We start from the raw sequence: 23,501 nt of genomic DNA on the forward strand, positions 1-23,501 counted from the left end.
GGGGGGTGGATAAGGTTTTGGGCAGCCTGGGTACAGGTAGGAGGTAGGGTCCTGGGGGGCAGTTAGGGTGGGGGGGGTCTTAGGAGGGGGCAGTTAGGGGACAAGGAACAGGGAGCCTTAGGTAGGGGGTGGGGTTCTGGGGGGCAGTTAGGAGCAGGGGTCCCAGGAGGGGGCAGTCAGGGGACAAGGTGCGTGGGGAGGGTTGGGGACTCTGAGGGGGGTGGAAAGTGGGAGGGGCAGGGGCGGGGCTAGGGCAGGACGGGGGCGGGGCTAGGGCAGGGCTCCTCCCGTCCTCTTTTTTGCTTGCTGAAATATGGTAACCCTAGGCTGTTGCCTCGGTTTATGTTCCGCTGCACGGAGAGGAGAGGAGACGGCTGTCAGGGTGGCCTGCCCTGCCCTGCCCCGGGCAGCTTTCCTCTGCCTGTCACCCAGGCCCCAGTCTGCCTGGCCCTTCCCCACCACCAGCCCTCCTAGCCACACAGTATCCTGTCTACCGACAGTGGCCAATGCCAGGTGCCCCAGAGGGAGTGAACCTAACCGGTAATGATCAAGTGATCTCTCTCCTGCCATCCATCTCCACGCTCTGACAAACAGAGTCTAGGCAAACCGTTCCTTACCCATCCTGGCCAATAGCCATTAATGGACTTAAACTCCATGAACTTATCCAGTTCTCTTTTAAACCCTTTTCTAATGCCAGTATATCTTTTTTGAGATGAGGATACCACATCTGTACTCAGTATTCAAGATGTGCACGTACCATCGATTTATATGTAAGCAGAGTCAGGATGAACTCTACCCTGACATCTGGTGGTGAATTATGGCGAGTGTGGAAAAGAACTCCAGGGGCTGATCTTGTTTGCATAGGCACACCCACTCGCCTGGCATGAAACAACAGCAGCTCAAAGTGGTTACTTTGGCTGGTGTGGGATCCCCAGTTTCTTTGTTATTGGGGCAGGAAGAATAAAGTTTTGTTACACTGATTCTGTGAATCAAGGGCAGTGAACCTGTTGTATGACAGAAGGACTGGGTGAGTCCTTCACCATTACCTAAGTAGCACTTGCTTGACAAGGGGCATGGGTTACAAAACCTAGTGAATAGAGAGAGGATGGAGACAGGTATTTGCACCTGATGGTATGGTCCCACTCTTGCACTATCTCTTCTCTCTACTGTTGAATGTCAGCGCTAACTTTGATTACATTAGAAGTCTAGTTACAGACTGCTGAACTGAATTCACTGTGGGCCAATGGTGCACTAGCACTGAGGCTCCCCTACTTACTATGAGCTGAAATTGCTAGAGCTGAAATCACAAAAGAGCTGAGATCACTGAGGCTGTGTTAACTAGTGGGGGAGCCTGAAGCTATAATGCTAAGCGGCTGGTGGAGCCTTGCGGGATGGTTGGAGTGGAGCTAAGCGACTCACAGGTCGGTGAGTGGAGCGGAGCGGAGTGGCTGGAGGAGCAGCTAGCAGAGCGAAGCCTTGTGGGAGCGACCCAAGGGACGGCTGAAGTGGAGCAGAGCTGAGTGGCTCACAGGTCGGTGAGCAGAGCGGAGCAGCTGCCAGAGCAGTTCGTGGACGGCGGGAGCAGCTCACGGGACAGCTGGTGGAGTGGAGCGGCTCGTGGTGAAGGCTGCGGTGGAACCCCGTCGGCCTTGGATCACGTAAGGTGCCCCTTAACGCCCTACGTGCCCCCCCCTCGAACTCTGGGGCTGCACTGACCAGGGACAGAGACTTTGGGGGGTTGTTGGACTTTTGGGACTTTGGTGATCCTTGGGTTGCTGGTTTCAAGAACCCAAGGGAAAGGACACAGCCCAACTTGCTGGGGTGGGTTTTTTTTTTTTTGCTCATGGTTTGTGTTATGAATCCTGTTTGTGGTGTTTTTCCAATTTAATGCTGATGTCGTTTACCTCATGTTATTAAACATCTTCCTGGCTCTTTGAGCTGTGGCGCAAACGTAGTTTCTGTTACACTCAGACTCCGTGCTTGCGAGAGGGGAAGTATTGCCTCTTAGAGGCACCCAGGGGGTGGTGTGTAATTGTCCCAGGTCACTGGGTGGGGGCTCGAGCCGGTTTTGCATTGCGTTATTGAAGCGGAACCCCTAGATACAGAACCCGGCCCTTGTTGCTGCCAACTTAGATGGGCAGAAGGGTTACATATATAAGGGCAATAATATATTCTCCGTCTTATTCTCTTTTTAATGATTCCTAACATCCTGTTTGCTTTTTTGACCACCTCCTTGAGCAGTTGGCTCCAGCAGTCTAACCAGGAGGAGTAGTTGGGTGCGTAGGAGGGAGGCCACCAGCCAGCCTGCAAGAGAGGAGGGGGGAGGAAGTAGCAGTGAGCCGTGTCCCATGTGCCCTGGGGCCCCCCCTCGCATGCGGACTGGGCCACAAGCCCACCGTGCTCCGGCATGGACACAGCCCTGCTCCGAGCCTGCAAACACAGCTCAAGCTGCGCCCCACCACGGCCTCTGCAGCAGCCAGTCGCCCGGGGGGCAGCAGCTGGGTCACCCCCTGCCGGCCACCGCAGCCTGTTCCCAGAACCTCCCTGGCCTCCCCAGCGCCACTTCCTGTCTGAGCCCTTCTGGGCTACGTGGCTTTAACGGGGCCTGAGCCAGGCAGCTCAGTCAGGTCCCAGGATCCCCAGCTGCCCCCTGTCCATTCCCCGCTGGCCAGAGCTTCCTGCCCCTGCCCCCAACACTACAGCGGGGCAGACGGGCACCAGGGGAGCAGCCTTTCTCCTGGGCACAGAGCTGACTCTCCCTAGTGAGATGGCCACGGGCAATACTCCCGAGGGGGTGGGGAGGGCTGATTCAGGAGGGCAGAACTCCCCCCCCACCCCACCAAGTCCCAGCTGTACTGCAGGCGGGCAGGGACCGGCTGTCACACCCGAACAGGCCCGGGTCTATTCTGGGAGGCTGCAACCTGTGATTTCGCTCCTGCCAAGCGTGACATGGGAGGGGAGGCGCTGCAGGGCCAGGGAGCGCAAGAGGCTGCCAAGTGTCTGGGGAAGAGGGGAGCCACAGGAGCCTGCATGAGGGGCAGGGGGCGAGCTGCGAGCACAGCCAGGACTAGCTCCACGTCAGGCTGGGAGGGGGGACAGGCGGGGCCGGAGCCCAGGATGGCGGCTCTGCCAGCTGCAGCAGGGAGGGGATGATCTGTCCCCCCATCCCACCCTGCCGCCCAGTCGCTAGCCCCAGAGGGGTTTCACCGGGGGTGACTGCGGGTGGGGGGTGATTTGTTCCCAGCGCCAGCCCCAGCAGGGCTGCAGCTACCCGGGGGGACGGTGCCTCTCCCTGGCGTGGCTCCTTTCCCTTCCCAGACCCGTGTATGCGCCGATTCCCCGGTCTGACCGTGGCCCCATGGGGGCTTTTGCCACTTTCACTCACCGCTCCGGCTCAGCTTCCCTGTGTAGACGAGCCCTGGGGGACGGGCTCTAGCCCAAAGCAGGTTCAGCACCCCTCAACTCTGGCTAGCCGTGCTCTCCCTCAAACGGTCCAGTCCCTCTTTGAACCCCCCTCAGCTCCCTCCTCTGGCAGTGAGTTCCACAGGCCCCTCACACATTGGCGGAAACTGACTCACGTCAATGGAGGAACTGAGAGGACAATGAGAACCCCAAGGACTGACCAATCAAGATGTAGCGGAAGCACCAGCAGGCTGACCATGTGAACCCAGCATGTGTTTGCTGGGGGAGGACAACGGACTGAGAGGAGTCAAGAGGGGTGATAAGACCGTGGCTCATGGAGACACAGCAGCTCTGCCCTGGGACTGACAGATGGAGACAGCAGCTTGGCTGGGTGGACTGAATGCTGGCCGAGCCCCTGTCTCTCTGCACTGACGTAAGGATGCTCACCTCCTGCAGCCAGGTGACTCATCCTTGTTTTGCACAGGCTGCCCACTGTCGCTGCAGAACCTCACAGGGAGCATCACGGCCTGAAGGGGCCCAGTACAAGTCTCCTGCAGGACTTTGGCTTTGGCTGGATTTGATGCAGGGAGACAGGGATCCCTGGTGCCGAAGGCCCAGTTTCAGAGTTGCCGAGGCCAGAGGCCTGCCCCTGTGGAACTGTGTGGGTCCCTGTGGCTCAGCACACACACTAAAGAGGTTGCTCCCAGGGGACTGGTTACAAGCTGGAGCATAGACCAGACCCTGTAGGTACGTGACAAAGAGTGCCCTTGCCAGAGGGTGGCTACAGATGTGGTGGGGTATCTCAATCAAGAGACCCTGAATCACAGTGCAGGAGGAGGTGGGGCTCTGACAGAGACCCGAACAGCTTGGATTTAGCAAAGAGATACTGGCACATCGCCTTAGGATAGTGATAAACGGGAAAAAATCTGCCTTCCTAACTGATTTGGGACTCTCTGAGCTTAAAGTGTTACCATCTGGGTTAATGAGTGCAGGATCCACCTTTCAAAGGCTTGTGAATCAAGTGGCTGGGTGACAGGACTTTGCTCGTGTCTACATGGAGGATATTGCAGTCTTCAGCAATTCCTTGCCAGAGCATAAGGATCACCTGGGAATGGTGCTGAAGAGACTCAAAGGCGCAGGTCTAAGTGTAAAGGTGTCAAAGTGCAGGATGGGGCATTGAAGATGTAAAACAAATTCTGTCAGGAAAGGCGAAGCCGGACTCTGGCCAGCTGTTTCAATTGTGGACTGACGCATCCAACACAGGCTTGGGAGCGCTGCTGATGCCAGCAGGGGAGGGCACCGAGCAGCATCCCATCCCTTTCTGAGCAGAAAACGGACTCCAAGTGAATGGAATGATGCCGTTATAGAACATGAATGCTCGGCAACTGTGGGTTGTCCGACAGCTAAGATCCTACCCGTTCAACCAGAGGTGCTGGGTACTGACTGACTGCCCCCCTTCAGCGTGGCTACACAGAACCAAAGGCACCAACTCTTGGTTGGTAAGCTGGAGTACAGCCCTCCAAAGGCATGAGATAGAGACTCAACATGTCATGGGGGCAGATGCGCTATCCAGGCAACAGGGCCCAGAGGAGATGCATTCGGAATAGCCAGTGGCTAGGCCTAGGGCGTCAATGCCAGGAGGCGACGGGACACAGATGTGCCCAAACATGCCCAGGCAGGTATGTTACATGTCCAACAACCATTTTCTCACTATTACACTGATGGGGTCTTGTGTGACAGTGACATTCCTCAGGGTACAATCTGGACCGATGGACAGCTGTGTCCCCTCAGCTCTCCAATCTAGGGAGCCTTTTACCCTGCTTCGCTGTGAAAGCAATCACTCCGGGTCTGTTCACACATGGCCTCTAGCATGCAAAATCACTCCCAGATGAATAGGAGTGCTTCTAATCAGCCACTCCTGAATTATGTTGCAGAGTGACACTAGCAAACTCCCAGTCCTAGACTTGTCTCCAGAAATATGCGTCTTGTACTGCCCAGCTCTCTCCTTCTGGACAATACAAAGTCATAGAAAGTCCATCATTTCATTAATAGAAAATGATATGCACAAATCTTGATATCTCAAGTGGAGGGTCCCAAACACTTCAATCCAAACACACTGGCGTAGATAAAACAACAAAACAAGTTTATTAACTACAGAGAGAGAGAGAGATTTTAAGTGATTACAAGTAATGAGGCATAAAAGTCAGAATCGGTTACAAAGAAATAAAAGTTAAAATGCAGACTAATACCTAACTTTACAAGCTAAGTGAACTTAAAGCAAATGGATTTCTCTCGCCGTGTATTCACAACTGTCTGGCTGGATTCTTTCAGCCAGGACGACTCCCCCAGTTCAGTGATGCTTCCTTTGTCTTTCAAACGTTGTTGATGCCATGAGGAGAGATGAGGAGAGAGAGAGGTGATTTGGGGCCTCTGTTCCTCATTTTTATACCTTTAGCTCCTCTTTGAGAATCACCTCCAGCTGGGGTTCAGGCACCAGCGAGTCTGTTTGCCAAGATGTAAATTTCTCACCCACATCCTTCTTCCTGTCAAAGAATGTCCGCTTAACTTAGTGATATAGTCCAGTTGATTTTGTTGACACCTGACTGACATGTCAATTTCCCTGTTTGTCTCTGAAGAACTGATTTGGGCTGCTTCCCCAGATTTGAAATATGCCTTAGTAACATTGTAACCGAACCTTCTGTGGGTCACAACTGAGACACCAAATTCAGGACTAACTGCTAAGAAATAGGGCAGATACGCCCCAAAGCTGTCGGCTATTCTCTCATGAGATATACCAAACCAGCAACAAAAGTCAATTTCTGTTTCCCCACACTGGCTAACAAGAAGTCAGAACAGCAGTTTCCTTAAGCATTCCAGTCCTTGTATCGCCACCAAAAACACTAGACTTATAGATGAGTGATTCTTTAAAACCAATTTAATCAAATAACAGGTTCTTCTGATCCAAAGGACCATGCCCAGGTCAATATACAACTCAGATCTTACTCAAAAATCACACTGTTGCCAGTCCTTTAGTATCTGAAATCTAAAGGTATATTCAAAGAAAGAAAGAAAGAAAGAAAGGAAATGGTGAGAGTTAAAATTGGTTCAAGGAATCAAATAAGTACAATAACTGCAAAGTTCTTGGTTCAGGCTCGTAGCAGTGATGGAATAAACTGCTGGCTTGATAAGTCTCTTGTTACTTCCAAATCATTGGAAGGACCTCAGTCCCTTGGTTAGAATGCTCCCATTAGTACAAATCCTTAGTCGAGAGGTTTGAGCTGGAAAGAGGCAAAATGGAGGTGTTCCCAGGGCCTTTTATAGCTTCTGCCATGTGGAGGGAAACCCATTGTTTCAAACAAAGCCCTCAGCACAGCTAGTAGAAAATTAAAAGATGGGGTATGGAATGATATGGGCAAGTCACATGTCCAGGCAGAATGTTGATTAGTCACAGCAGGAAATCATTACCTATACCCAGACAGCACCTTTGTGTGGTGTGTAGTTGCTGGTGAGTATTTGCTTCAGGTTGGGGGGCTGTCTGTAGGCGATGACAGAGGAGTGATACGTAACTTGTTTGTATTGGTGTATAAAGATGTATCTCAGAGGGAGTGTCTTTATCTGGCCGAGGAGATAGTGGAAAGTCCCGCCACTAACGGAGCTGGTCCATTGTCCCAGGCATATATGTGCTAGCATAACTGTAGACATCAATTTGGGGAGCTAAGACCATGTTATGATGTTGCACCCCATAATGCTTTATAGAAATATGCTTATGAGTGTACGTATGACATAACTGGAATACGTTTTATGCCAGATATGCCATGTAACATATCTTTGCAAAGGTTATTGTGACGTTATTGACATAAACTGGGACCGTATAGATCATTGTTGCAACCAAGGTCCTGTAGTGGCACCCAAATCTTGTATAAAGGGGGTCAAATGGGGTGTCTAGGACAAGGTTATGGTTTACTGGTTATGATTATGCTGTCTAGATGTGTGTATCAGTTTTGTAGTTGAAGTTATGAATATTGGCTCTATACTGTCTGTATGGCAAACTTATGCTATGCTTCTGGGTGACATCCCAGACAAGCTGAGATTAGCTCTGCCTAGCCTGCTTGATGGCCCATTAAGGACCATCAGCTATACAATGGACCCATTGAGAGAAGGCAGATACGCCTTGTACCTCAGCAAAGTATGCAGGGACTGGCCCATGTGACTCCAGACTCCATGTTGCTGTAATCTTCCACAGTAAGAACAAAGAGGTGATCTTACACCTGGAAAAGACTATATAAGGCTGATGCCTGATCTCCATCTTGTCTTCAATCCTGCTTCTTACCTCTGGAGGAACTTTGCTACAAGCTGAAGCTTTGAACAAAGGACTGAGGACCCATCCCAGCGGGGGATGTATTCCAGAGACTTGATTTGAACCTGCAGTTTATTCCATCGCTGCTGCAAGCCTGAACCAAGAACTTTGCCATTACTGTATGTAATTGATTCCATTTAACCAATTCTAACTCTCATCTCTATCTTTTTCCTTTTATGAATAAACCTTTAGATTTTAGATTCTAAAGGATCGGCAACAGCGTGATTTGTGGGTAAGATCTGATTTGTATATTGACCTGGGTCTGGGGCTTGGTCCTTTGGGATCAGGAGAACCTTTTTCTTTTACTGGGGTATTGGTTTTCATAACCATTTGTCCCCATAACGAGTGGTACTGGTGGTAATACTGGGAAACTGGAGTATCTAAGGAGATTGCTTGTGAGACTTGCAGTTAGCCAGTGGGGTGAGACTGGAGTCCTCTTAGTCTGGCTGGTGGTTTGCCTTAGAGGTGGAAAAAACCCCAGCCTTGGGCTGTAACTGCCCTATTTTAGCAATTTGTCCTGAGTTGGCACTCTCAGTTGGGTTCCGCCAGAACCGCATTGTCACAGTGGCGTAGTCGTGCTTGGATCCACAGAACCAGGTCAATTAAGCTTTGGGTCAGAACCCCACGCTATCCAAATTTGAATTTTGGGATTGAGAGTTTTGTTGGTTAAAGAGCTGCTGCAATGGCTGAGCAAAGAGCATATGAGGGACTTGGGAAAAAAGCCCTGGAAAATTTGTGTTCAGAAAAGAGGATAAGCTTTAGAAAGAAAGCTACAAAGGAAGAATTGAGAAATCTGCTAATAGCCAGTGATCAGGGGGCAAGAGCACAGCCCTTACCTGAGGCTGCAGAAGATGCAGAAAAAATTAGGATGCAAAGGGTGACAAGTCAACTGCAATTTGAGCATGAACAGAAGCTGGCAGATCTTCGATTGCTGGAGAAGCACAAAATAGCAGAGTTAGAAAGAGAGAGAGAGAAAGAGGCTGCTGAGAGAGAGAAAGAGGCTGCTGAGAGAGAGAAAGAGGCTGATCAAAGAAAGAAGGAGGCTGAAGAGAGAGCCCGTAAGGGGCGTCTAGAGCTGCTCGCTGCTGAGCAGGAGACTCACAGGATGGAACAGGAGACTCACAAGATGGAACAGGAGACGGCCAGACTTCAGCTCCAAGTAATGGAAGAGCGGAGAAAGTCATCCCCACCTGGTACTCCACTTCCCCCCCACCATGAGAAAAACTGGGAAAGGATGTGTCCCATTTACAATGATACTGAGGATATAGAGGAGTTTTTGTCTACCTTTGAACGCCTCTGCAATCTGTACCAGATCCCTGAGGGTCAGCGAATGCCTGTCCTGCTAACCAGACTGACTGGAAAAGCCAGGGAGGTGTTTAATGACTTGGGGGAACAAGAAGCGTTAAATTATGAGCGGTTTAAGGATTCTGTGTTAAGGCGATTCAAGGTTACTCCTGAATCTTACAGAGTTAAGTTTAGAGAGTTTAAAATGCCTAAGGATTGTACTTTTGTAGAATGTGCTCATAAGCTGATGGGTTTTGTTAAAAAGTGGGTTATGGGAGCCAAGGTTCATGGGAGTTTTGAAAAACTGCTGGATTTAATAACTTTGGAACAGTTCTTAGACATTGTGCCTGACAATGTGAGAGCAGCTGTGTGTGACAGGGACCCTGAGTCAGTCCTACGGGCAGCAGAGATTGCCGATGCCCATACCCAAAACAGGGCTCGAGAAGGGTGTAAAACCCCGGGGAAAACTGATCACCAGTCTCCCCAGTTCAAGAGGAGGGAAGGATTTAAAAATAAACCTGACTCTTCTAAAGGAGTTCAAGGGGGTCCGGGGGGTAGGAACTCACATCCCAGGACGGAACAGGTTACATGCTATCACTGTGGTATGCTGGGCCACATGAGACCAGACTGCCCGACACTGAAGGGCGGCCCAAAACCAGCAACCCCAAATGCCACGGCCAATGCTAACCCTGTTGTTGTAAACTCACAGGCAAGCCACACAGAGCCCAGCATTGGTGCCCTGTGTGCAAATGCTGTTTCTGTTGTCTCTGAAGGATTTGACCTTAAAACTCACATTAAAGCTAAATATGGGGGAAATAATGCAGAGTTTATTAGCAGTGCAGAAGTGAATGGAGTAAGGTGTGTGGCATGGAGGGACACCGCAGCAGATATTACTCTGGTTAAAGCAAGTCTTGTCAGGAAGGAAGATTATTTGCCAGGCGAAGATGTAACTGTTGTAGCCTTATCTAAGTATTTTGTCAGGGTGCCTTTGGCTAAAATCCACCTGAAATGGAAGGGATTGGAGGGCACCATGGTTGTGGGAGTAAAAGACATAATCCCTAAGGATATTATGATTGGAAATGATATTAAAGCTATGGTCAGTCAAGTTAATACAAACCAGGCACAAGAGAGGATTGATCCTAAGGTTGTGCCTATGGAGGGTTTCTCCAAAAGTTTGTCTTTGGAAAGTAGCTGTTTGGCTGTGAATGAAGTTTCTGAATGTCTATCTAATGTCTCAGAAGTAAATCTGGAATTAGATCAAGCGAAGGGAGAGGAGAACAAGGAGATTTTGGATGAGCCTAGGCAGTCTTGTGAGCTGATGGCTTTATCTAGTCAGCAGTTTGGGAAGGCAAGGAGAGTGGAAGATGAGTGCCCCTATACCTTATCTGTTTCCTGTGCGAAGAACAGTGACAGTGAAGGAAATGTGCCTGTGTCTGTCAGGGGTGTTGACTTGCCTATGGAGGAAGCTACCCCAGTCTCCAAGCAGTTGTCTGTGAACAGCCCGGTGTGCTGGGACAAGGGAAATGAAATCCCAAACAGTATGTCTAGTAAAGGAAAATGCGTCTCCAACTCTTTTTTGTCTGTGGAGCAGACAGAAGGTGCCTTTCGGCCTGTGATGGTTGAGAGTAATTTAGTTGTCTCAGAGTTGGTTCTGGATTCAACCAAAGCCCAGGAAGGGAATGGTCCTAAGTTTGCATCTGCTGGGGAGAATGGCCCCGTAACTAGGTTGCATCCAGTTAGTGGCTTAGCAAAATCCCAGAGACCAAACAGTTCTGGTGCTTGTATTTTGCCTGTTGCTCATGTGTGGTTGGAGAAGGGTGTAACAACTCTGTCTGATCAGGGTGATACCCTAGCCAGGGCACAAGGAGAGCAGAAAGGTAATTTGGTTGTGTTACCTACCGACAGTTTAACAACTTGTAGCAAAAAGGAAAAAATTCCTAAGCTTGTGTGTGGCAAAGAGAAGGGAAGTATTTCTAACCTTTTATCTAGGAAGTCTATGGGTTCGCCTGAAAGGGGATTGTGTAGAGATCTGCCTGATGGGCCAAAGGTGATCCTGAATGTAAGTAAGACCCAGACAGAGTCTGTTGTTGCTCAGGAAAGTGTGCCTTTAGAGCAAGCCCTAGGTGAAGAGGGTAAGGGCAGAATTTCTGTGAGGGGTGAATTGCTGCTTAGAAAAGCTCCTGGAGAAAGGAATCCTCATGGTACTCGGTGCAAGCAGTTCCCTGCAATTGAAGGGTGTGAGAGTGATTTAATCAAGGAAGTTTCAGTTCCTAGCAGCCAAAAATTGTCTGTTGTGAAGGGATCCACTAACTTTCCTTGTAAAAGATCCAGTGTGGGTAGCTTTGAGAAGGTCTCAGAGGAAGTAAAAGTTGTTAAGGGATTGAGGCATCCCTATAACCAAGTGGCTGTGTGGGGCCAACTTGTTGGGGAGACAATGGTGTTGGAACAGGAATGTCTCCTTTCTGATTCTTTAAATGAGCAGTTTGTGCTTCAGGGTTTGAGGACAGATTTGGTTACTGATGTGTCAGAGCAGAGCAGTTTTATGGCTAAATGCTTGAGGATGCGGGGGAGAGGAAGCAAACTCTCACCCGCAGACTTTTTGGATTTGTGTGGTATCTCTTTAAGACAGAGTCCAGCCTTGGAGATGATAGCAGTTACGAATATGAAAACTGGTGGACTGGCTCTGGTCTGGGGTAGTGCAAATTACTTGCCTGGCTGGGAAAGGAAGGACTTGCTAATAGCTGTTAGCACAGAGGGCCCACCCCATCAGCCAGTGAATTCTGTTAAGCAAGAGAAATCAGGGTTTGATCCTGCAGGACAAGGAGGAAAGAGAAAACTGAATTTTGCAAAGGGAAGCCACAGGTTAACCCTAAAATGCCCAAACTCCAATGGTATTGAGCCAAAGGGGTGGCATGACAAACATGACTGTAGATGGACACTTGCAATGAACTTGTTGTTATTGCTAAATTTTGTAATTAATGTGTTGCTATTGCCACAAACGGTAAAAATATACAATGTGCCTAATCTTTTGGAGAATTCATTGAACATGTTAAAAGGAATACATGAAAACACACGTTATGTTAAAAGGCCTTGTTACACTGGGGTTTCACAGGCAGTGCATATAAACAATATGGGAACTTTTCACAGGGGAGAGGACATTCCAGACCTAATGTGCTGTATGAAAAGGAAGACTGAGGCACACTACCATATTGCTTTCATGGCTAAATGCCAAGATTCCTGGACTATGAAGAACATTAATATCTGCATTTATTCGATGTTAATTGGGTTCCAAACATTGGCCCGAGCTTGTATGGATAAAGTAGCAGTTTTCTTTAGCTCTTGGCAAGATCACATGGCACATACAGGAACCATGCTGCCAGAGCAGATCCAATCCACTATTGTTCTAACTAAGTGTTACCTTGAGTTTGTAAAGAGGTTCAATCATGTTATTGAACATGACTTTGATGAACCATTTCTGTTATACACTGGTATGGCTTCTAACCCAATACTAGCTGTAGTGAGACAGAACCCAGGATGGGGAGCTCTTGGGATGCAGTCAGTGATGTTTGTGTCATCCCTTCCTGCATCAATTTTGCGTTGGGGGTGTGACGTTATTGACATAAACTGGGACCGTATAGATCATTGTTGCAACCAAGGTCCTGTAGTGGCACCCAAATCTTGTATAAAGGGGGTCAAATGGGGTGTCTAGGACAAGGTTATGGTTTACTGGTTATGATTATGCTGTCTAGATGTGTGTATCAGTTTTGTAGTTGAAGTTATGAATATTGGCTCTATACTGTCTGTATGGCAAACTTATGCTATGCTTCTGGGTGACATCCCAGACAAGCTGAGATTAGCTCTGCCTAGCCTGCTTGATGGCCCATTAAGGACCATCAGCTATACAATGGACCCATTGAGAGAAGGCAGATACGCCTTGTACCTCAGCAAAGTATGCAGGGACTGGCCCATGTGACTCCAGACTCCATGTTGCTGTAATCTTCCACAGTAAGAACAAAGAGGTGATCTTACACCTGGAAAAGACTATATAAGGCTGATGCCTGATCTCCATCTTGTCTTCAATCCTGCTTCTTACCTCTGGAGGAACTTTGCTACAAGCTGAAGCTTTGAACAAAGGACTGAGGACCCATCCCAGCGGGGGATGTATTCCAGAGACTTGATTTGAACCTGCAGTTTATTCCATCGCTGCTGCAAGCCTGAACCAAGAACTTTGCCATTACTGTATGTAATTGATTCCATTTAACCAATTCTAACTCTCATCTCTATCTTTTTCCTTTTATGAATAAACCTTTAGATTTTAGATTCTAAAGGATCGGCAACAGCGTGATTTGTGGGTAAGATCTGATTTGTATATTGACCTGGGTCTGGGGCTTGGTCCTTTGGGATCAGGAGAACCTTTTTCTTTTACTGGGGTATTGGTTTTCATAACCATTTGTCCCCATAACGAGTGGTACTGGTGGTAATACTGGGAAACTGGAGTATCTAAGGAGATTGCTTGTGAGACTTGCAGTTAGCCAGTGGGGTGAGACTGGAGTCCTCTTAGTCTGGCTGGTGGTTTGCCTTAGAGGTGGAAAAAACCCCAGCCTTGGGCTGTAACTGCCCTATTTTAGCAATTTGTCCTGAGTTGGCACTCTCAGTTGGGTTCCGCCAGAACCGCATTGTCACAGTTATGATCTACTGAATATAGTCATCCTGTTTGTATGACACGTATCATTTTTACATCTGAAGTTATGAGCGTTGGCTCTCTGCTTGTATTTAAAGTGTTTGCTGTAGGAAGCACATAAGGCAGATTTGGTCAACATAGTGTGAAGGGGTATTCAAGTAACTGGGAGTACTTAACTAACAATGGACTTTGAGAGACGCTAATCCCCATCTGATCTTTCCTAGGAATGTTCAAACTAACATGTAAACAATGGCATCGGCCTGCAAAAAGCGAATCATTTATAGACAGGTGATTTGCCCAGGTGGCTAGAGACCCCATTTTGTGGCTGTGAAGTGGCACAAGAGAAAGACTATATTAGGCCCTGGAAGCCCCTCCATTTTGTCTTCAGCTGGCTCAAGAGATAGCCTCTCCTCCCCAAAGAGATGCCTGAAAGAAACTGGAAAAAATGACAGTAACTACTGGGGTGTGAGTGATTGTTGGACCCAGACTAGGAAGGAGTCTAGTCTGTTAAAGAAGCTTATTGGAACATCTCTGAGGGCGAGATTTACCTGCATTTAGTTTCCTACTGCATTAGGGTTAGACTTGTGTGTTTTATTTTATTTTGCTTGGTAACTTACTTCGTTCTGTCTGTTATTGCTTGGAACCACTTTAATCCTAATTTTTATATTTAATACAATCACTTTTTACTTATTAAGTAACCCAGAGCAAGTGATTAATTCCTGGGGGAGCAAGCAGCTGTGCATATCTCTCTATCAGTGCTATAGAGGGCGAACAATTCATGAGTTTACCCAGTATAAGCTTTATACAGAGTAAAATGGATTTATTTGGGGTTTGGATCCCATTGGGAACTGGGCATCTGGGTGCTGGAGACAGGAGAGCTTCTTAAGCTGTTTTCAGTTAAGCCTGCATCTTTTGGGGGACGTGATTCAGACCTGGGCCTGTGTTTGTAGCAGGCTAGTGTGACAGATTTTCGTTACCAATCTGCTTGAGGCCACAGTTAATCAGGATCTTTTTGGGGAGGAGATGATGAGGCACACCAAGTATCTGAATATTAAAGCTTTATTGATAAAATAATTAAACAACAGCAGAGAGTGCTGGGAAGGCTCCCACGTCATTCAGGGGAAGAAAGAAAGCGTTAATGCCCCAAGCCCTAACCCACTTTCATACTCACACACGCACAACTCAGACTGGCCAAGTCTGGGTGTAGGGTGACCAGACGTCCCGATTTTATCGGGACTGTCCCGATATTTGCTTCTTTGTCCCGCGTCCCGACCAATGTTTGGTCGGGACACTGGACAAAGAAGAAATTTTCCCTTCCGCTCCGGCGCTCGCCCCCCGGCTCCGCCCTCTCCTTCCCCCATTGGCTCCCTCCTCAAATCCCCGCCCTGGCCCCGCCTCTTCCCCAGCATTCCTCCTCCCTCCCAGGCTTGCAGCATGGCGGTGCAAGCCTGGAGGGAGGGACTGGCGGCGGCGGTGCCTGGATCCTGGAGCTGGTAAGTCAGCTCCAGCACCCGGGCACCGGGCAGGCGAGCAGGCAAAGGGGGCCTGGCAAGGGAGGGAGACGGCGGGCTCAGCTGTGAGCCCCCCCGCCGCGCCAGAGGGCTTCTTCCCGCGGGCTGCCTCACCCGGGGCCGGGAGTGCAGCCTGGAGGCTGCTCCAGCCCTGCAGCCCGCGGGGCAGCGCGGTGGGTCCGGGCGGGGGCAGCGCGGAGCGGGCGGGGGGTGGGTGGGTGGCGCGGGCTGAATCCCCGCTGCTGCTGGGGAGCCCCGCGCCTCTCCGTCCCGCTCACGGCCGCGGCTCCTTCCTGGCCGGACGCAGCCCCCCCCCCCCCCCGGCTTGCCCCGCGCACATGCGGCGCACATCCAGCTGCTCCTTCCCGGCGGGAGGGAGACTAGGCACGGGGGACGCGCGCCGCATGTGCCCGGGGCAGCGGGGGGGGCGCGTCGCGTCGGGAGGGAGCCACAGCCGCGAGCGGGAGGGAGAGGCGCGGGGCTCCCTGGCAGCAGCGGGGATTCGGCCCCTGCCACCCACCCGGCTCCTGCCCGCTCCGCGCTGCCCCGCATATGTCCGTGGCGGGCCAGGGGGTGGGAGGCTCCGCGGGGAGGGCAGCGCGCGGGGCCTGCTAATGCCCCAGGCCCCTTAAATTTTTTGGCCCCGCCCCCTTTTTTGGCTCCGCCCCCGTCCCGATATTTTACGCTTGTAATCTGGTCACCCTATCTGGGTGTAATGTCAGAAGAAGGGGGGGGGGGCGGTGAAAAGGTGGACGGGAGTGCTGTGTTGGGCCCAGGCTGTCCAAGGATCCGCTGTGCTCTCCAAGTTGCTTCAGATCTCAGGAGGGTTTTAAGTCCTTGCTCCTCAGGGTGTGTGTGTGTGTGCTCCGTTCAGAGAACTCTGCTCCCGGTGCTCTTTCATAGATTCGTAGATTCTAGGACTGGAAGGGACCTCAAGAGAGACCTCATGGCAGGACCAAATACTGTCTAGACCATCCCTGATAGACATTTATCTAACCTACTCTTAAATATCTCCAGAGATGGAGATTCCACAACCTCCCTAGGCAATTTATTCCAATGTTTAACCAGCTTGACAGTTAGGAACTTTTTCCTAATGTCCAACCTAAACCTCCCTTGCTGCAGTTTAAGCCCATTACTTCTTGTTCTATCCTTAGAGGCTAAGGTGAACAAGTTTTCTCCCTCCTCCTTATGACACCCTTTTAGATACCTGAAAACTGCTATCATGTCCTCTCTCAGTCTTCTCTTTTCCAAACTAAACAACCCCAATTCTTTCAGCCTTCCTTCATAGGTCATGTTCTCAAGACCTTTAATCATTCTTGTTGCTCTTCTCGGGACCCTCTCCAATTTCTCCACATCTTTCTTGAAATGCGGTGCCCAGAACTGGATACAATACTCCAGTTCAGGCCTAACCAGTGCAGAGTAGAGTGGAAGAATGACTTCTCGTGTCTTGCTCACAACACACCTGTTAATGCATCTCAGAATCATGTTTGCTTTTTTTGCAACAACATCACACTGTTGACTCATATTTAGCTTGTGATCCACTATGACCCCCAGATCCCTTTCTGCAGTACTTCTTCCTAGGCAGTCATTTCCCATTCTGTATGTGTGCAACTGATTGTTCCTTCCTAAATAGAGTACTTTGCATTTGTCCTTGTTGAATTTCATCCTATTTACTTCAGACTATTTCTCCCATTTGTCCAGATCATTTTGAATTATAATCCCATCCTCCAAAACACTTGCAACTCCTCCCAGCTTGGTATTGTCAGCAAACTTTATAAGTGTATTCTCTATACCGTTATCTAAATCATTGACGATACTGAACAGAACCGGACCCAGAACAGATCCCTGCGGGACCCCACTTGTTATGCCCTTCCAGCATGACTGTGAACCACTGATAATTACTCTCTGGGAACAGTTTTCCAACCAGTTATGCACCTACCTCATAGTAGCCCCATCTAAGTTGTATTTCCCTAGTTTATTGATAAGAATATCATGCGAGACCATATCAAATGCCTTACTAAAGTCTAGGTATACCACATCCACCGCTTCTCCCTTATCCACAAGACTCGTTATCCTATCAAAGAAAGCGATCAGATTGGTTTGACATGATTTGTTCTTTACAAATCCATGCTGGTTATTCCCTATCACCTGACCACCTTCCAAGTGTTTGCAGATGATTTCCTTAATTATTTGCTCCATTATCTTCCCTGGCACAGAAGTTAAACTAACTGGTCTGTAGTTTCCTGGGCTGTTTTTATTTCCCTTTTTATAGATGGGCACTATATTTGCCCTTTTCCAGTCTTCTGGAATCTCTCCCGTCTCCCATGATTTTCCAAAGATAATAGCTAGAAGCTCAGATACCTCTTCTATTAGCTCCTTGAGTATTCTAGGATGCATTTCATCAGGCCCTGCTGACTTGCAGGCATCTAACTTTTCTAAGTGATTTTTAACTTGTTCTTTTTTTATTTTATCTTCTAAACCTACCCCCTTCCCATTAGCATTCACTGTGTTAGGCATTCCTTCAGACTTCTCCATGAAGACCGAAACAAAGAAGTCATTAAGCATCTCTGCCATTTCCAAGTTTCCTGTTACTGTTTCTCCCTCCTCACTGAGCAGTGGGCCTACCCTGTCCTTGGTCTTCCTCTTGCTTCTAATGTATTGATAAAAAGTCTTCTTGTTTTCCTTTATTCCTGTAGCTAGTTTGAGCTCATTTTGTGCCTTTGCCTTTCTAATCTTGCCCCTGGATTCCTGTGTTGTTTGCCTATATTCATCCTTTGTAATCTGTCCTAGTTTCCATTTTTTATATGACTCCTTTTTATTTTTTAGATCATGCAAAATCTCGTGGTTAAGCCAAGCTGGTCTTTTGCCACATTTTCTATCTTTCCTACCCAGCGGAATAGCTTGCTTTTGGGCCCTTAATAGTGTCCCTTTGAAAAACGGCCAACTCTCCTCAGTTGTTTTTCCCCTCAGTCTTGATTCCCATGGGACCGTACCTATCAGCTCTCTGAGCTTACCAAAATCCGCCTTCCTGAAATCCATTGTCTCTATTTTGCTGTACTCCCTTCTGCCCTTCCTTAGAATTGCAAACTCTATGATTTCATGATCACTTTCACGCAAGCTACCTTCTACTTTCAAATTCTCAACGAGTTCCTCCCTATTGTTAAAATCAAGTCTAGAGCAGCTTCCCCCATAGTGACTTTTTCAACCTTCTGAAATAAAAAGTGGTCTGCAATGCAGTCCAAGAACTTATTGGATAGTCTGTGCCCCGCTGTGTTATTTTCCCAACATGTATCTGGATAGTTGAAGTCCCCCATCACCACCAAATCTTGGGCTTTGGATGATTTTGTTAGTTGTTTAAAAAAAGCCTCATCCACCTCTTCCACCTGGTTAGGTGGCCTGTAGTGGACTGCTAGCATGACATCACCCTTGTTTTTTACCAATTTTAGCCTAACCCAGAGACTCTCAACACTTCCGTCTCCTATGTCCACCTCCACCTCAGTCCAAGTGTGTACATTTTTAATATATAAGGCAACACCTCCTCCCCTTTTCCCCTGTCTATCTCTTCCCAAGCAAGTTGTACCCATCCACACCAACATTCCAATCATGTGTATTATCCAACCAAGTTTCGGTGATGCCAACAATGTCATAGTTGTATTTATTTATTAGCACTTCCAGTTCTTCCTGCTTAGACCCTACAATAACTCACCAGTACCCATACTTCTCGCGTTTGTATATAGGCATCTAAAATACTGATTTGATTTTGCCTCCCAGTTTTGCCCTGGCCCTCCTTTCTCTGTGCCATTATAGCCCACGCTCCCTCCTATTTCCGACCCATCTCCCAGGTCTCCATGTTCCCCACTTAACAAACTGGCTTTCTGTGGTCTCTTCAACTTTCCCCAAAACACATCGGATTCAGGGCCATGAGACAGTTCTGTTTGTTCCTGGCTGACCTTCATCGTTTCACTCCTTTTCCTGGCCCCTGCATTTTGTTCAATGACTTTCCTCTAATTGTCTAAGTCCCTCAGTATCCTATCCCTACCCTCCAGCATATCTACTCCTCCTCCCAGTTTAGTGTCATCTGCAAACTTGCTGAGAGTGCAGTCCACATCATCCTCCAGATCATTAATGAAGATATTGAACAAAACCGTACTCAGGACCAACCCCTGGGACACTCTGCTTGATACTGGCTGCCAACTAGACATGGAGCCATTGATCACTACCCGTTGAGCCTGATGATCTAGCCAGCTTTCTATCCACCTTATTGTCCATTCATCCAGTGTATACTTCTTTAACTTGTGGGCAAGAATACTGTCGGAGACCGTCCACTGCTTTCCCCTCATCCGCAGAGCCAGTTATCTCATTATAGAAGGCAATTAGGTTAGTCAGGCATGACTTGCCCTTGGTGAATCCATGCTGACTGTTCCTTATCACTTTCTTCTCCTCAAAGTGCTTCAAAACTGATTACTTGAGGACCTGCTCCATGATTTTTCCAGGGCACTACATTAGCCTTTTTCCAGTCATCTGGGACCTCCCCCACTTGCCATCAGTTTTCAAAGATAAAGGCCAGTGGCTCTGCAATCACATATCCCAACTCCTTTAGCACCCTCGGATCCAGCACATCCAGCCCCATGGACTTGTGCTCGTCCAGCTTTTCTAAATAGTCCTGAACCACTTCTTTCTCCACAGAGCGCTGGAAACACTTGGAAAACATTAGCAGCTGAGATTCAGGAGAGAGAGTCTGTAGGGAAAGATGCTCCCTGGTGCTTTTTCCTCCCCTGTTGGAGTTTCTTTTGTTTCCCTTCCTCCTCGATGACTCTGTTTGTTGCTTAAATGTAAATTAAGCAGAGCACCCATTCCTTTGTTGAGACAGGCCTGTTTGCCAACCTCAGGTTAGAGCACCTGTTAACACCATAAAGGAGAATCTTCTCACTTCACGTACAATGTTGCACACACATATTAGATCAGGGCAATACTGACCAGCAAATTATACATTTACAAATAATACATTGCAAGATTGTACAAAGATTATTACAACAGTGGGTATGATGTGGGCACAAGGGTACATTCTGTCACACTCCCCTACCTTCCCCCTCTCAGTCCTTTGTTCTCGAGGTGGGGTCTTTGCTCAGCTTCCCTGCTGAGAGGCGGGAAAATCCATAAACCATGGGGGCTTGCATTGTCTCTCTGGCCCCTTTCTTGATGTGGGTCAATTTCAACTAATTCCTTAATGACTCCCTCCTCCACCCAGACAGGGAGGTGACGCCCACCTATGGCTCGGAACCTGTCCTGAGAGCAAACTTGCTCCTATTTTTTCTCCCCACAGGGTAACACTGCAACACATAGGGGAAACTGAAGCACATACATGGGTCATAAATTACTACCAAAAATTCCCACTTTCTCACAGGGACCAATCCCCTGGTTTTGTTGGTTTTTTCCCCCCCACTGGCTGATCTGACCCAAAGTGGCTCTATTCACCATGGCACTGTCTTCCAGGAGGCTGGGGCTTTCAAATGTGATGAGAAGGCCCAAGCTGAATCCTGGTATGTTATAGGAAATGCATTTCCTGCTGTGGGGCGCTCACACTCAGGGTCATTGGGGCCCCATTGTTCTGGGTGCGGCGTGGACACACAGTGACCAAGACCAGGCCGGCATAGCAGGGGGCTGCAGGTCGGGATTGACGGGAACCGGTGGAGAAGGGGGGCAGGAAGCCCCTGCTCTCACTCTGCCCCTGGCCCTGGTGCATTCTGGGTGCATTTGCATTTCTCTGGAGGCCCCTCGACCTCTGCCCAGATGAAAATCCCAATCAACTGTGCCATGCGGCTGCAGCAATGTCACAGTCTCTGGGCTCCAGGGCAGGCACAGACTCTGTTAATGGTTCATTCGCTCGGGGATAAGAGGCTGGAGCAGCCCCTGAGGGAGAGACAGACAGGGACCTCGCAGCTCCACAGACACCCAGGAACTGCTCCTTCCCCTGGCACGGAGTCACCCCAGGTGAGTGGGAGCCCCAGCCCTGTACGGACAGCAGTGGCATCACATGGCCTTACAGCAGCCTTCTTATTGTGGGGTATCTGGTGAGTACAGGGGCTGTGCGCAGACTGGTGAGTTATGGTAGTGTCTCTGGTGAGCACGGGGGCCATGCACAGATTGGTGAGTTATTGTAGGGTCTCTGGGGAGCACAGGGGCTGCCAACAGACTGGTGAGTTATGGTAGTGTCTCTGGTGAGCACAGGGGCTGCGCACAGACTAGTGAGTTATTGTAGGGTCTCTGGTGAGCACGGGCACTGCACACAGACCGGTTAGTTACTGTAAGGTCTCTGGTCAACACACAGGGGGCTGTGCATAGACTAGTGAGCTCTTGTGGGGTCTACATAGTGTTTGCTATTTTGGCAGGGCTGGGAGCTGGCAGCTTGTCTCTGGGGTTGGGAGACAGTCACAGGGAACTGATGGGTCTCCTGTCCCCACAGGTGTCCCTCGCAGTGTCCCGCTGGAAGCTGTGAAGGCCCATCCCGGCCAACGATGCTGATTCTGAGCTGTTCCTCCAAGCTGCGGCTGCTGGAGGGGATGCTACGGAGGGGCCTGCCTGACACGCTGCAGGTGACCAGGACTCGGGCTGGGCAGAGAGCAGGGCAAAGTCCCTCAGAGTCCCCTGGGTGATGGGGCACATATTGGGCCGAGGTGTAATCCCCTGGGTTGGGCGTACCTGGGGGGCTGGTCAGGGGGTAGCAGTTTGGGGGCAGGCCCTTTCTCCATGTCGGGGGGCAGCAGATCAGGGGCCGGGCAGGCTCTCAAAGATCCACAGGGGATGTGCTGTACCCCAGCTTGTCACCAGTCCCCTAGGAGCGACCCCTGTAGTGGGCTGGGGCCCGAGCTTCCACACAGCTCCACAGAGGTAGGCCCGTGACCTCCAGCACTGGGCCTTTGGCACCAGCCCTCCCATCTCTCTCCGTGGCTCCCTGCAGCGAATGCAGCCGAGTGAGACGCCTGCGGGAGGCTTGGACCGGGCCCTGCGGTGTGTGTTGGCAGAGACCCCGGCAGCCTTTGCAAAACACAGGAGCGGTTCATTAGTCACCTGGCTATAGACTCCTCAGGTTAGCACAGGGAATCAACTGTTAAGCCACAGCCCAGCCTGGCCAAGCCTGGGCAATGAGCCAGCCAAGACGTCATGGGCCCCATGGGTGGCTCTGGCTCTGTCCCTTTGTTCTTAGGCCAAGGTGATAGCTGCTCAGACCCGCCAAAAGCCAACTCTGAGCCCCGTATCCTGACCCCTCGTGGCCGCTGTTCTTTAGCAGGAGGCCTCTCCGCTGCAGAGCCGTGAGGGGGGAATCTCGCTCGCTCAGTGTGAACGTCCACCGCAGCCTTTGGGGTTTCCATGGTCTCTCCAGACCCTCCCTGCGCCTGTGTAGACTTTATTCCCTTGGTTAATGAAGCTGATCTCCAACCGGGCTGCTACTTGAGTCACAACCCGTCCCTTCCCTTCACACGCTGCCCAGAGCAGTACAGGACACAGAGGGAAACTGAGGCACACATGGGCATCAGAAAGATTCTACAGAAAGCTTCTACTTCATCACACAAGCCCCCCGCCCTGGGTTAGGGGTAGGAGCAGGAGGGCAGGCCCCTCCCCCAGGTTAGAGGTAGTGGTGGAGGGGGACTCCCCCTGGGCCTCCTCCTCACTTGCCCCCTGCCTCCCAAAGTCCAAACCCAGCACCAATGCCTGCTGCTTACCCAGCATAGCTGCCAGGACCTGCCCTGGGCTGCTTCTCTGGCTTCTCTGGCTCTGGTTTCTGCAGCTCTGCTCCCAGGGCAGGTCTGCTCTCTCTGGGCCGTGCTCTGGCTTTGGGGCTGCTGCTCTGCTTCCAGCAACTTAGCTCGGGCCCCTGCTCCCTCCTTAACTCGGCGCCACTCTGTCTGACCCAGACCATTCCAGCTCACACAGAGGATGGGACCCCCCGGCCTCCTGATTCCCTGATTAGCCCGCCCGCCCTGTCAATCAGGCTGATCTGGAGCATTGGTCTCTCCCCATTGCCCCTGGCGACTGTCAGTCTCAGGCCTGGTCTACACTACGAGTTTAGGTCGACTTTAGCAGCGTTAAATCGAATTAAGCCTGGACAAGTTCACATGACGAAGCCCTTTCTTTCAACTTAAGGAGCCCTTTAAACCGGTTTCTTTACTCCACCTCCAAGGAGGGGATTAGCGATAAAACCGGCCTTAGCAGGTCGGAATTGGGGTAGTGTGGATGGAATTCGACATTATTGGCCTCCAGGAGCTAT

General features: G+C 49.9%; 2 protein-coding genes across 9 annotated transcripts in view; one reads left to right on the forward strand and one right to left on the reverse strand.

The window, feature by feature from the left end:
- The window catches only part of MTCH2 (mitochondrial carrier 2), a 212,069-nt gene that overhangs the window by 31,840 nt on the left and 156,728 nt on the right, over positions 1 to 23,501 (reverse strand). The gene's annotated exons all lie outside the window — the stretch shown is intronic.
- LOC112061633 (glycine N-acyltransferase-like protein 3) overlaps positions 256 to 23,501 on the forward strand; it is a 52,683-nt gene continuing 29,437 nt past the window's right edge. For 4 of the 7 annotated variants that reach the window (XM_065594477.1, XM_065594482.1, XM_065594475.1 and 1 more), the window contains exons 1-2: positions 1,665 to 5,081; positions 21,699 to 21,828. In XM_065594477.1, coding sequence (XP_065450549.1) covers positions 4,948 to 5,081; positions 21,699 to 21,828 — 264 coding nt within the window. In that variant the 5' untranslated portion in view covers positions 1,665 to 4,947. The other 3 variants (XM_065594480.1, XM_065594481.1, XM_065594479.1) reach the window with 3 other exon arrangements.

Source organism: Chrysemys picta, chromosome 4 (assembly GCF_011386835.1).
Source record: "Chrysemys picta bellii isolate R12L10 chromosome 4, ASM1138683v2, whole genome shotgun sequence".
Classification (NCBI taxonomy): Eukaryota; Metazoa; Chordata; order Testudines; family Emydidae; genus Chrysemys; species Chrysemys picta.